At 39.1% G+C, this 15,006-nt stretch overlaps 1 protein-coding gene across 1 annotated transcript in view; it reads right to left on the bottom strand.

The window, feature by feature from the left end:
• RWDD3 (RWD domain containing 3) overlaps nucleotides 1-11,285 on the bottom strand; it is a 32,299-nt gene extending 21,014 nt beyond the window's left edge. Inside the window, exon 1 of the mRNA XM_056844740.1 lies at nucleotides 10,988-11,285. Within this exon, the coding sequence (XP_056700718.1) occupies nucleotides 10,988-11,285 (298 nt within the window). The remainder of the gene's footprint in view (nucleotides 1-10,987) is intronic.
• Nucleotides 11,286-15,006: the final 3,721 nt, after the last annotated feature.

The raw sequence follows: 15,006 nt of genomic DNA, 5'->3' as shown, positions 1-15,006 counted from the left end.
TTCACAGGAGAATCCTGAAAAATGCAGTAGGTTTAGAAATGGATCTCAGTTAAAAAAAATTAAGAACCACCGAGCTCAGGGTTAAATCCTCAGAATAATCATTCTTAAACCAATACAAAAGCACTGGGGGGGGGGGGAGAGAGACTGTAGTTACACGTTATTTTAACCCAGAAAAATTATTTTCTTAGAAAACAGAAAATAAATTTAAGATTCCCTTTAGCAAATGTTGCAAATTCTGACTAGTGTCATTCATTCACCTATCACAACTTGCAGCTTACAATGTCAGGGGATGGGAGACAGAAACCTGTAACAGGAAAGTGACACCCATTAGAATCTGCTCTATGTCAAAGCTGAAAATAGTAAAGCTGTAGGACTTTTGACAGGAAAATATGTGGAAGCATACATAAATGTCATACTGCTATACCTGTGGCTTTCAAATTCTATATCTTTAGGGAGCTTTTTTTTGCTGCAGGATTCTCTGCTTGTTGCAGAGTTTCTGAGATCTGTTCTACGGCATGCACTCGGCTAAGCACTGCTAGGTCTCACTGCCACCCCAGGTAAACAGAACACACCTTAAAACACATCAACTAGACCTCTGCAGATTTCTACCACATATGGAAGAGATGGAGAGTGGTAATTAACCTATGTGGATACATGTATCCACATAGAGCTACATGTATTGAGAATAGCTCCTGAAGAAAAAGGGGAACAAAGAATCTCAACCTAAAAGTCAGGGGAAACCAAAGGGGTTGAGTTGAACACTATCTAATATTACAACAAATAAATCTATGTTTATTATATATTGTGCACAATTATATTTAAAAACACAGGGCCTAAAATATAGTTACAAATATTACTAATATATAACATAATATTACTAATAATATTACTAATAATATTACTAATATATAACATAACAGTTGCTGTTAGTACATAAAATGACCAAAATCTGACCAGATGCGTTTTGGCCTTTTAGAGGCCTTCCTAAGTGGTCATACACAATTTTACAATACACATCCTGACATATACACACACTTTGCACAAGGATATATATATATATACACACACACACGGTTTATATATACACACACACACACACACACACACACACATATATATATAACCTTGTACAACGTTTGTGTGTGTGTGTGTGTGTATGTATATACACACATATATACACACATATACATATACACATACGCTTTTTGGAAGGAGAAAAAAAGAGAGTCGGAAAATCCATTTAGTATTACCTTAATAAATAATATAAACAAAAAAAATTAATATTGACATTACATGTTTACCTTTTATTCTGTTTAGCTTTATGTTAAAATAGTTAGTCCATGTGTCTTAAAGCATGACTCACAGCTCAAACTTGGGTCAAAATATATATATTTAAAATCTTAAGATAATGCTTATAAAAGAATTCTAAACAACCCTCCCATTTCTTAGAAATATCCCAAATTTCCAATTAAACTTTGTATATGGTATCCAGGGTTTTAAGATGAGTTATAACATCAACAAACATGAAGAATAGAATGGCATAATCTCTACTACAGTCAGCTAATAAATCTTAATTGAGGATGATGCACTCTCCCCCATGCTCGCTCTCTGCCTTATACAAAGATAATGGTGTAGCGGTGCTAGCATATATAGCCTAAAATATATCAAATTATTGCAATGTATACTAATTAAACTTAGTCTCCTGCCCAGGATATGACAAGTGTCTCACTGAGAATTGAAAGTACAGCAGATACTGTGAGCTCTAAGCCGATCCAGGCAGCTAGCCAAGGTCAGCCAACCCTTAAGGTAAACATAGATAGCAAACAGAAAAGTTTGGTCCCTTTAAAACACGGCTTCAGTGGGGGTAATAGAACTCCATTATAAGCATCTTTCCTGGGACTTTCTCACCATATTATAATTAATGGGTTTGACATTGAAGAGCGGATTATATCGGCAAACCTTGCCTTTGGCCATATAAAGACACCTTGTGAGGTGTGAAACAGGTGAAAAGGATTAGGATAATGTCATGAGAGAATTTTGAAAGGTTTAACATTGTTTTGGGAAAGAATTAAGACCCCTGAGAAAATGCCATAAAAGTAAAACCACAGATTAGGTTTCTCATGTTAAAAGGTATATAAGGGGTTAGAAATTGTTCCATAGTTGGGAGTTCTTTAGCATAGACTAGGCTGCAATGCTGTCTGTCTGTCTAAAGAATCTTCCCCATTAGCATGGCCCATCCAGAGGTATGTGAACTTGGTATTTCTATTGTAACTTTTACTGAACAGATCTGCTTAAACTTTGTAATATTCTGTTAGGTTTTTTCTACAATGTAACTTTCATATATTTGTAACTGATGTGTTTTGTATGTTCTACCTTTAAATCTTTTTTATACTGAAGTTTCTACAATAAAAAGGAATTTCTTAATTCAAAGCTTGTATCACTACTTATGGGGTAACTGGTTAAGTAAGATAATGTATTTTCCAATACCTTTCACGGTATTGACCGCTTCGCGGGCGGGGGGGAGGAAAGGAGAAAAAAATTTTGTACAGAGTCATTAGCACAGTCAAATGTAGCACATCCAATCTGCTGACTCATTCAGACGTTTTGGTACCAATGTTTGTAGATGATAGATCCAGAATGTTTCTCTTCTTTGTAGACAGTGCTCAGAATTGGGATGAATCGACGGCAGACTGTCACCCAGAACCTCAGCCATTTCTCCATGTGTCCAGATGTTGAGCGGTGTTTGACTAGCATTCATTTTCTTGGTTTTTATAAATCATTTGTGTTCATTCACACTAGTTTTTACATTTCTGATCGTCATCCCGACATACTGTACATTAAGTCACAAGGACACTGGATAGAGTTGCAATTGTAAAACCAATTTATATAAAAAGTCCTGCTGTTACTCAAATCTTGGAAATGTACTTCTCTTTACTGCACTCCCACAAAAACAGCAATGTCAATAACTCACAAATACATCAGGCATCAGGGCAACAACAGTCTTCTAGAGTTCCACTCTTCTCTATCCACAACAAGGAGGGAAAGAAAGATCCATTCTGGACATGTTTGAGATTTCCAGAGCATCAGATAGGTAAAATTGGTGGATCACTTGATCAGTGGATACAGGGACTGTGACTCTTTCCTATGCTTGGCTTCCCCTGCAGTCCTTTCCAACCTCAAGAAAGTTTATTTCTGGGCTCCTGGGACCCATGAGTTCTAACAGATACGTGGGTTGGGATGCTGCAGTGGGGAGGGGGAGGGGGTGAGATCACCTTCTTTTCCATTAAGCAGAGCTGGGTTTACATAACAGGCAGAAAAGGTGGTTTCATCCCCTTCCCCCTCCTCACTACAGCATCCTGACCCATGTGGCTATTACACCACATGGGTCGTATAACCATATGAGACATTGATCAATTATGCATGGAAGTTTTACCTGAGGTTCGTTGCTGGCTAGACCCACTTTCCAGTTGGGAATCTCTGCACCAAGCTCTCTCCAAGTTCAAATCAAGTCCTGCCCCTTTAAATGCTGCTTTGTAATTGGCTTACTTTACAGTGCTGACTGTGAGAGAAGATTCCCCACCCCAAAACCCAATTGCTGCATTTAAAAAAACATTTTAAGAACAAAAAAACAAAAAACGGAGCAATCTGAAAGAAAGGGGGGAATTGTATTGAACTGTTATGATGATATGTGTTAAATTACTTGAGTTAAGAATTCTAACTTAGCTAATTAATGCAAACATTGTTTTAGAAATGTTATTGAATAAGATACATGAGTTAAGAAGTATAAGAAATATATAGAGGATCTTGTTGACAAAAAAGCTAGGGAAGAGTGTCAGAAAAAGCAGAAACTATATTATGACTACAGGTGTTAAAAAACCAAATTTGACTTACTAATGCTTATATGCATTATGATTAAGAAATATTACTATATGTGCTAAGAATTTGAATTTGACTGACTAATGCTTATATTTATATTTAGACTAATAATGGAATGTCATAGAATATGTTAAAACTATCAGTTATGATGACATGTGTTAAGAATACATGTGTTAAGCAATTTAACTCAATTAATGAATGCAATTATACAGCTTAAGAAATGTTATCAAACAAGATAAATAATAAAAATAAGAAATATATAATAACAGTGGGCAGGGGGGAAATGACAATTTATTCAAATTTTATAATTCATATAATAAAATCCATAAAAGGGGCCGAACCAAGTATGAAGATGGCTTAACTACATATTTATTTTAGAAATAGTAAAGAGAAGTATTAATCTACTTTGCCTCCCAAATTTCTTTTTTATTTTCTTCTTATATATAATGTTGATGAAAACAGAAGGTAGAAACAGAATAGTTATATTAAGAGTAAGTTCTGATAGATGATGTAAGATTAGTATGTAATAGTCTGTATTGTGGTTTTAGGGTGTTTATATGGTGTTTGTTTATGCTGTTTAATGTTTGAAAATAAAAAAAATATTTAAAAAAGATATAAGGGAAGATTTTGCAGCCTGTCTCACCACTAAGGTAGGTTCCATTAAGGATGTTATAGAACACTACAGGCATAAGGTCTGAAACCAACTCTACCTGTCCCATACTACAGTCAGTTCTCTCCATTATGTCATGGTGACTTTGGCCACTATCTCAGTGGTTTCAGACAACTAGGTGACAGTTTCTGCTGTATTTCTCGACCTCTCTGACAGGGATTTTAGTTTCCTAAGGGAGTTCCTTTTGCACTATAATAGCCTAGCACAACTACCACAAGTTAAGACTGACAATGGGGTAACAAACTGCATGTTAGAAAGGAACATCTATAGTGGGTGGGCAAGGTATTTTTCAGGGAAATATCTCTGCCATGACTGATCTTCTCATTAAGGAAGCCCTGATGTTCTAAGGAACCCCAGGCTCCCGGGTATTTGAAAACCACTGGGCTACCACAAAGTGAACATTGACAGGTGAAACATTTTTCTGTCAAGGCAGTCTGGAGAGGTGAAAGTGCTTCTGCAACATATTGGATGCATATTTAATGTGAATTAGTGATGTTTAGCAGTCCAACAGTAAACTCTTGCAAAGCAGCCTAGAGGTCTTTGGAGGCTAGCAGCAGCAAAAGAAGATACTTAGTTCAGCTTGCCAGCAGGTGTTGAGAAAGAACATGTGCAGAAGAGAAATGTTGACAAGAGAAGAGGGAACGAAATGAAATCACTCTGCATGTTTATAGACGTTAGAGGGAGGGGGGGATTTAAAACTTAACACCGTTGCCTGTATCCTCATGATAGGGATAAAGATCCTGAGAGAAAACACAGCCACTATGAAGTTGGTTTTTCACCCTGCTTGACATAGGAGGAACAAGCTAAACAAGGGGGAAAGGAGAGAGGGAAATAATTTCCTATACTATAAACAGGCTAGCTATTCCCTTGATAAGGCAAAGTTGATATGGGCCTGTTTTACAGTACCAGAAAGTGCTTGCTCCTTACATGGCAATTACCTGATTGATCCTGGACAATCCCTACACTTGCAGACAACAAAGAATACAAAAATGTGAGAATATCATCACAGTGTATATTTTCCTTTGAACACTCACTGGTTCTGGTCCAAGCTTCTGGAGCAACAGAAAACAACATAGCACCATCCTCAAAATGACAGCCCTTCAAAGATCTGAAGATGATTATCTTATCACCTCTCAGTCATCTCCTCTCCAAGCTAAACATACCCAGCTCCTTCAACCTTTTCTCATAGGACTTGGTCTCCAGACCCCTCACCATCTTTGTTGGCCTCCTCTGGACATGTTCCAGCTTGTCTACATCATTCTTAAATTGCGGTGCCCAAAACTGAACACAAAACTCTAGATGAGGTCTAACCAGAGTAGAGTAAAGCGATACCATCACTTCGTGGGATCTGGACAATATACTTCTGTTGATACAGCCCAAGATCGCATTTGCCTTTTTAGCTACCGCATCACACTGCTGACTCATGTTCAGTGTTTGGTCTAATAAGACCCCAAGATCCTTTTCACACACACTACTGCTAAGACAAGTCTCTCCCATCCTATAATTATGCATTTGATTTTTCCTACCTAAATGCAGAACTTTACATTTATCTCTGTTGAAATGCATTTTATTGGTTTTAGCCCAATTCTCCAGCCTGTCAAGATCATCCTATATCCTGGCTCTGTTTTCTACCATATTTGCTACCACTTCCAATCTAGTATCATCTACAAATTTAATAAGCATCCCCTCTATTCCTTCATCCAAATCATTTATAGAGATGTTGAACAACACAGGGCCCAGCACAGATCCCTGTGGCACTCCACTAGTCACTCCTTTTCACATGGATGAGGAACCATTAACAAACACTCTTTGGGTGCAATCTGTCAATTAGTTACAGATACACCTAATAGTAATAGCATCTAAACAGCATTTTCCCAATTTGTCAACAACATTATGTAGAACCTTATCAAAAGCCTTACTGAAATAAAGATAAACTATGTCTACAGCATTCCACTGATCCAACAAGGTAGTAACTTTCTCAAAAAAGGAGATAAGATTAGTCTGACATGGCTTGTTCTTGAGAAACCCGTACTGGCTCTTAGTAATCAGACCCATCCTTTCTAAATGCTCAAGGACTGACAGATGATTTGTTCTAAGAATTAGATTTAAAATACTACACAATAAGAAGAGAGGAAGTCTAGATCTTCCAAATATAAAGCTGCATTATCAAGCCGAAGGATTAATTTGGATAACAGACTGGATTAAGAATCCCAAATCAAGATCTAGAAAAATCAGGTATGAAAGAAGGATTTCATGACCATTTATGGTCCAAAAACACATCTGGGACAAAAATAAGACAAAATTCAGAACATGTGATTTGAGAAAGTCTATTGAAGATTTGGGAATTTAATAAAAAAAGACTAAGCCCAACACTCTCATTATTGCCTCCTATAGAAGCATATTATGACAGATTTGTACAGAAACAGAATGACTATATTGGTTCTTGTAGGTTATCCGGGCTGTGTAACCGTGGTCTTGGTATTTTCTTTCCTGATGTTTCACCAGCAGCTGTGGCAGGCATCTTCAGAGGAGTAACACTGAAGGGCTGTGTCTCTCAGTGTCAAGTGTGTAGGAAGAGTAATAGTCAGAAAGGGGTTGGGGTTGAGCTGAATCATTGCCCTGCAAAAAGTATCAAGGTAATGTGCTAATCATTGTCCTATAAGTATCAAGATAATGTGCTAATGAGGGTGTGGTATGTTAATTGTGTGACTAATTAAAAGTTTATGTTTAATGTAATGTTTAATATTTAGAATTAATTAGCATATACGATTAGAGTTAAACACAGAAATATAGAATATATAAGGTATTATTTTCTTTAAAATATAGTATCTAAAAACGTAAAGGGAGTGATGTTAAGTTATGCAAGGATAGCTCAGAGTAAATGAATGCACGAAAACAGCTGTAATATTTCAGGTTAAAAGTATATTTTGTAGTAAACTCAGTTAGGTTATCAATATTTGACACTTGTATGTTACAATTCTGTATTTTATTGGTGTTTTCTATTCTGTATTTTCTATGTTTTTTTTCTGTTTCTATTAGTAAATAGTAATAAAAACAAGTTTAAAAGAACAATGGATCTGGTTCCCCTAAATTGTGCGGATTCCAAAAGTTAGCTGAGTTTCTAACTGAGAAGCAGGTGTCAGGGCTCAACTTTGACCTTTTTTGCACACCGGAGTTACTCCTGATTTTCTTGGGAGTCGATCCACAAGCATTGCAATCGGTATGGGCAAGGTTCTTCCGCACATCTGCCCCCCATGCATACATACATTTATTGTTACGGCCATTGGCCAGCACAAAACAACAGAGCAGCCTTCCTATGCATTTTTACAGTTGTGGAGTCAGTTTATTTTCTTCCACATGTGGCTTAAATAATGAAGATTTTCAAGGGAGGGTGCTGTTGTCATTAGTGGCATTACTGATGACATCAAAGCACCCCCTTATTTATTTATTTTTTAAAAACAACTCTAACAACAATAGAACACTGTAGTGTAGCAATGATAAGCAGGTTCTCTGAATTCCAAGATTTTATTTTTTAAAAAGTAAGTTTCTTCCCTCATTGAGATATACTTTTTCCTTATATCTCCATGATGAAAGAGGCTAGAGATTTACTTTTTTAAAAACTAAAGCTGGGAATTCAGAGGACTTGCTTAACCTATCATTGCAAAACTACAGCATTATATCGCTATTTGGGGACTGTTTAAAAAAAAAAAAAAACATCTGAGAGGAGAGAGAAAGTCCAATCATTGAAAAGTGGGCTGGAGGTGGGTGGGATGAAGAAAACAGATAGAAACATTAAAAAGGTAAAGGTCCCCTGTGCAAGCACCGGGTCATTCTTGACCCATGGGGTGATGTCACATCCCGACGTTTACAAGGCAGACTTTTGTTTATGGGATGGTTTTACATGCTAGGAAAAAGCCAACTTAAAATGGCTTGCAGAAAAAGATCGGGGTAAAAGTGGTCTCAAAAGAGCTGGGGTGGGGGGGACAAGGTGGAAGAAAAACAAAGTGAAAATTAAAGGGAATAAACTGAAGCAGTACAGGGCCAGAGCCAACAACAACAACATGCATAAAAGTCCTTTGTCTGGAAGTCACACTCATGTCTTCACAGATCTATTGATACAAACAGAACAGGTGGCATTTGGAGGCACTATTTCGTTTAACAAATGCTGTAAAAGTGCTGATGTGGGGAAGGGGGAAAGGGTTAAGAATTGCAGCCCCAACCAATTCACAAAATTACCAGCCACTGCTGATGGTAAGTTTAAGAGCCCTGTACTTTTCTACATTATGTATGTTAAGTTGCCATCAAGTCGCTTCTGACTCATTGGTGACCCTATGAATTAAAGTACAGGAACTCAAAAAAACAAAATAAAAAACAGCTACGGGAAAACGATATTGGCAAAGCTCATCCTTGCGACATAGGATCAGATATCAAGCCAATAATGTTGTGGGTTCAAATCTGAATTCAACTCTTGCCATTTCTTTGTTGCCTTGGGCATCTCACCACAGCAGGGCTGGATTAACCATTAAGCAAAATAAGCATGTGCTTAGAGCATCAAGGGAAGGGGGCACCACAGAAATTTTCCATTGCCAGATTTACCATGGACCATATGGTGCAAAACTGCAAATGGTGTAGCTGAACCAGTATCCACAAAAAGGGGACCCCACAATAAATGAAAACAACAACATATATACAGTGACTCAAAAAAACCACTGAGCATCACAATTTTTACTCTTATCCTTTAAAAAAACATAAGGATGACGAAAAATTGGGAAGTGAGCATGATCACACTAATCTCAATATTTTATTTTTAAGTCATCAAATTATTTAATATTAATTGTTGGTTTTTACATATATATGGGGGCACCAAAATCTTTTAAGTGTTTAGGGCCTCTAAGGGTCTTAACCCGGCCCTACGCCACAGCCAAAGGACTGCACCGCTTTTTAAAGAGCGTTCACTGTGATCGCTTTTAGTTTCGTGAGCCGCTTTGTACATCTTAGGGTGCCAGGGCAAAAGAAAAAGATTTCTCTCTCACCCGTAGCAGGGTTGCCAATGCCCTGAGATTACAATTCATAATAATATTCATTCTCAAAGGAAGTTAAAAATGATACTTATTATCTAATCCATTTTTTATTATAAAAATAGCGCTTTTTATTTCTGTTCTTTTTTATGTTTATTTTCTTTCTCTTTATTTGAATATAGACAAATGAAACAGCAAATACTTAGATTATGAGTAATGTTAATGAAACAAAATTAAAAAAATATCTTATAAACGTTTATAATAATATTAGGATTAGAACCTCAAACAAAGGCGATTACAAATAAATGACACGATTGAGGGAGGTGTAGGGAAGTCTTTATCTTTTATCTTCATATGTGTACTTTCAACAATTGTTTATTAGAATTTATACTTTGATGTTTACCTATATTGATCGTTGAATACCTTGTCTCATTAATATGGAAAAATAATAAAAAACCTTTTATATATATAAAAAAAGAGATTACAATTCATATCCAGACGTCAGAGGCCAGCTCATCTGGAGAAAACGGCTACTTTATATAAAAAAATTATATATATATAAAAAAGATTACAATTCATATCCAGACATCAGAGGCCAGCTCACCTGGAGAAAACGGCTACTTTATAAAAATTTTTTTATATATATATAAAAAAGATTACAATTCATATCCAGACATCAGAGGCCAGCTCACCTGGAGAAAACGGCTACTTTATAAAAAAAATTTTTATATATATATAAAAAAGATTACAATTCATATCCAGACGTCAGAGGCCAGCTCACCTGGAGAAAACGGCTACTTTATTAAAAAAAAACTTTTATATATATATATATAAAAAAACAGATTACAATTCATATCCAGACGTCAGAGGCCAGCTCACCTGGAGAAAACGGCTACTTTATAAAAAAAAAAACTTTTATATATATATATATAAAAAAACAGATTACAATTCATATCCAGACGTCAGAGGCCAGCTCACCTGGAGAAAACGGCTACTTTATAAAAAAAAAACGTTTATATATATATATATAAAAAAACAGATTACAATTCATATCCAGACGTCCGAGGCCAGCTCACCTGGAGAAAACGGCTACTTTATAAAAAAAAAACTTTTATATATATATATATATATATATATATATATATATATATATAAAAAAACAGATTACAATTCATATCCAGACGTCCGAGGCCAGCTCACCTGGAGAAAACGGCTACTTTGGAAGGTAGGCTCTATGGCATTATACCCCGCTGAGGTCCCTCCACTCCCCAAGCCCGGCCCTCTCCAGGTGTTTCCCAACCAGGAGCCTGCCAACCTGACACCCATGGGCACACCTGGAACCCTTCTCAGAGGGCTTTGGTCAAAGCCCAAACGCTGAACTCGCGTCCAGAAAAGACCAGGGCTGAGTCTGTAAAACAATCACCTGATGCTCGCAGCACTTCGCATTCGCCCTTCCCGCAGTAAATAGCGGCGACGGCGGAGAGCTCCTCCAGAGCCAACTCCGACATGGCAGCACACTCGCCGCTTCTCCTCTGCGGCAGGCAGGAAACCGAGAGAGACGCTTCCGCTTCCGCCCGCGGCGAAAAGAAGCCTCGCGCCCACAAGGGGGCGCTGCGCTCCCTTCGGTTCGCGTTTCTTATCCAAGCGAAAGCTGCCTGCCTTGCGGCCACGCTCCCATTCCCACGTTGGAAAAAACCCCGCACAGTGGCAGAGGGAGACATTGCGTGAATGGACCATAGGGTGCAAAACTGCACACTGTACGTGCACTTGATTTTTTTGTTTGCAAAATTTTTTGTTTGTAGTTTGCAAAACTACAACCTGTGCGTGCACTTAATCTGATAAACTGCAGCCAGTCCCTCCCACTTAGCCAATTCAGGGAGGCACTTTGAAAATTAGCCTAAACGCCCCTTATTTCCTCCATGAAAAACTCTCCCTCTTGTATGTCTCCCTCTTTCCTTGCTATGCGTTGCTTAATACATTTATAGATTTTACTTTTTTTGTGGGGGGGGGGGCCAGTCAGTGCAAATGTCTTTTAAACTGACATTATCTAATGACACAGAGATCTCCAAGCAGAGGTTGCTGCGCTCTGACATTTGGAAGTCATCACACCAGATGGCATTATGTCAGTTTGATGTTTTTCACACTATTAAAATACCAGCTTCATGTCAAAGATCTAAATCCCATCTAAAGGTAATAAATTTTCTTGTAAGTTGCTGACCTATGAAAATGCTAACTATTTAAATTTGAGATTGTCTTTTCTTTTATAGTTTGGCTTTCATCTTGTATTATTACTACACTCGAAGTCAAGATTTCCATTTTTTATTCCTCCAACAATGTGATATTTGAAAATTAATGGTCCTTATTAGTAACTCACCAGTGTGGAGGTATCTGGGCCATGGGTCCCAGGCATGCCAATATTTCATACTCACAGACCACAACCTGGTTTAAATGAGACACCTTTTCCTGCCCGGCTGTCAAGAGTTAACAATCTCCAGGTGGGGCTTGGAGTTTTCCCAGAATTGCAACTGGCCTCCAGAAATAGCAGCTTTGGAGGGTGGACTCTATGGCATTGCATCCCTGCTGAGTTTCCTTTCCTCTCCAGACTCCACCCTGCCTAGGCACCGTGTCAAAATATCCAAGAACATCCGTAGCTGGAACCGATAACCCTAGGCTATCTTTGCCCCCACGTTCAGAGGGGAGGTGGGTGGCAACCAGAGCTTTTTCAGTGGTGGCATCTTGTGTGTGGAACTCCCTTTCCCTGAGGCCACCTGGTGCTAGGGTTCTCAGGTCCCCCCTGGCCACCAGAGGGGGTTGGGAGTAGCGTTGCCAGATTCAGGTAGGGAAATTCCTGGAGATTTGGGGATGGGCCCTGGGGAGGACAGGGACATCTGTGGGGTACAATGCCATAGAGTATACCCTCCAACGCATCCATTTTTTCTTTATAGTTTGGAGATCAGCTGTAATTCTGGAGGATCCCTAGGTCCCACCTGATGGTTGGCATCCCTACCTGGTGCCTACTTTACTGTCTTTCAGACACCCGAGTAAAATATTTTGTTTTATCCAAGCTTTTAACTGAGGGGTTCCATCTTTTTTAAGCCATTATTATAGCCTGCTTTGAGCCTGAAGACTGAGGACTGCTATGTGCATATCATCCACAGCCAAAAAAGCGCACTGGACAAGAAGGTGCACATTTGTTCTATTTTCCTTCCATCAGCTTCCTGTAGTGTCACCAGTGGTCGTCCCCCGCCCCCCCGCACAACCACCAGCAGAGGATGGGGGGCAGGGTTGCCAAATCTAGATTGGGAAACTCCTGAAGATCTGGGGATAGACCCTGGGGAAAACAGGGACCTCAGTGGGGTACAATGCCATAGAGTCCACCTTCCAAAGCATCCATTTAATCCAGGGGAATTGATCTCTATAGTCTGGAGATGAGCTGTAATTCCGGGGTTTCCCCAGCTCCCACCTGGAGGCTGGCATCCCTAGCCCCCTGCTATTTTGTCTGTCATACTATTTCCCTCACCATGACACCAGAGGTATCTGACTGAGGCACAGATGAGGTTACCATATACCTCTCCTAGAGAAAATAGCTGCTTTGGAGACTAGATTCTATGACATTATATCATGCTGAGATCCCTCCCTTCCCCAAACCCCACTCTCCTCAGGCTCTACACCCAAATCTCCAGGATTTTTCAACCTGGAGTTGACAACAGTAAAGGAAATAGCATCTTTGTTCCTCAGAAATGAGAAGTCACTCTAAAACTCCCTGCAACAGCAGAGGACCCTCAGGCCAACATCCTGTTTCCAGCCTGAAGGGCTGGAAAGGGACCCTGAATCTTTTGAACTTCTGTTAGACCTGCCCACACCAATGAAGCTACAAAAAGTTATTTTCTTGCTCCTGCCTGCATATCTACAACTGGAAAAACGGAGAGAAGAGCCCAAGGACACATTGGAGCAGAGGCCCTTAAAACCCCTCATCCAACCCTGTATACTTCCAAAAGAATTGCACAGAATTGGTGTCATTGCAGACTGTGGAAACATTGCATAGAATGGGACAAACCTAATACCATAAACTCATCTGCAGATTACGGGGCAGATTTGCCACTAAAATTCTGAGAAGTGTCTATAGAACAGTTTTCCAAGAGTACTGTGGACTCTAATTGGAACTAAGGACTACTTTAACACATTCACATCCTACCACTCTAATATAAAAAAATTAATTAAGACCCAGGGTCACTCGTTACAGAGGGTAATGTCAGAGAATACATGGCAAACATATACACTTCTGGTAACATTATCTGAAATCCATCCCACCTAGGGAATGTATCACTTACACTTTCCACACAGAAGCTTTTACAAGATACAATTTCAGCGTTTCAAACACTTGCATAGGAACATTAAACATACTTCAACATGCAAGAGGGTTTTTTCAAAATTAAAACATATACAAATGGATTAGGACTATCGAAACTGAAAATGTCTGAGATCATATGTAACTGAGTCAGCAATCTTAAACAGGTCTACCTGGCAGTAAGTCCTATTTTATCCTATATGACTTCTTCCAATGAGTCTTTGGGCAGTGCAATCCTAAGGGGAGGTAGATATGCCACAGCCGGGGACGGCACAGCCACGCCACCTCCTGAGCGGTTTGCTGTGCTGCAGCCAGCAAGCCAAACAGGAAAATTCCCTGAACACTTTTGAAACTGCTGTATGCAGTTCCACAGGCTGTGCCACCATTTCTGCTGGCATAAGTTCACATTAGCAAAAGGGGGCGTTCCTGGGGCAAAAGGCTCAGGGAGCTGACTGTCACTCCCCGGAATGCCCCATTTGGTGCTGGTGCAAGCCCCTGCCCCAGAGGTGTGCTATGGCTGTGCCAGTGTCCATGCGTGGTGCTGTTGAGCTGCTCCCCAGCGCTGGCATAAGTGGCCCAGAGTTGGCGCAAGTGCCCATTTTGATGGTGCAAGTAGCATTTAAGCCAACGTCAGGGTCATGTCTCCTTCTAAGCTCATTCGCCCCAATCCTTAGGATAGCACTGCTAGAACTGTAGTGTAACACAGATAGGCAGGTGCTCTGAAGAGGTGGTTCCACTTTATTTGATGAAACAAGAGGGTGAAAACCATGTTACAGATTGTGTAATGTCATACTGGATAAATAGTTGATGGGAGTTGCATTTGAAACATTGCTATTATATTTTAAGATGTTTGTACCCTTCCTCTTAGCAAAAGTTTTTATACAAGGAGCATGCATATCTTTCTTTGCAAAAACAAACCATACTCTGTGAAGGTCAGAGCAGATTAAAGGTTGTAAATACAGTTTTAATCTTTTTCTTATGACTTCTGAACTTCAGGAGTACCTGATGTTCTACCATGACATTTCTGGTGTTAATGCAATCACAATAGCTAAGCCCCTGGAATTAATTCATATCTACAATTTGAGAAAGGTCAG

Source organism: Euleptes europaea, chromosome 2 (assembly GCF_029931775.1).
Source record: "Euleptes europaea isolate rEulEur1 chromosome 2, rEulEur1.hap1, whole genome shotgun sequence".
NCBI lineage: Eukaryota > Metazoa > Chordata > Lepidosauria > Squamata > Sphaerodactylidae > Euleptes > Euleptes europaea.
The sequence above is the reverse complement of the archived record's forward strand: the minus strand, read 5'-3'. Positions and strand labels throughout refer to the sequence as shown.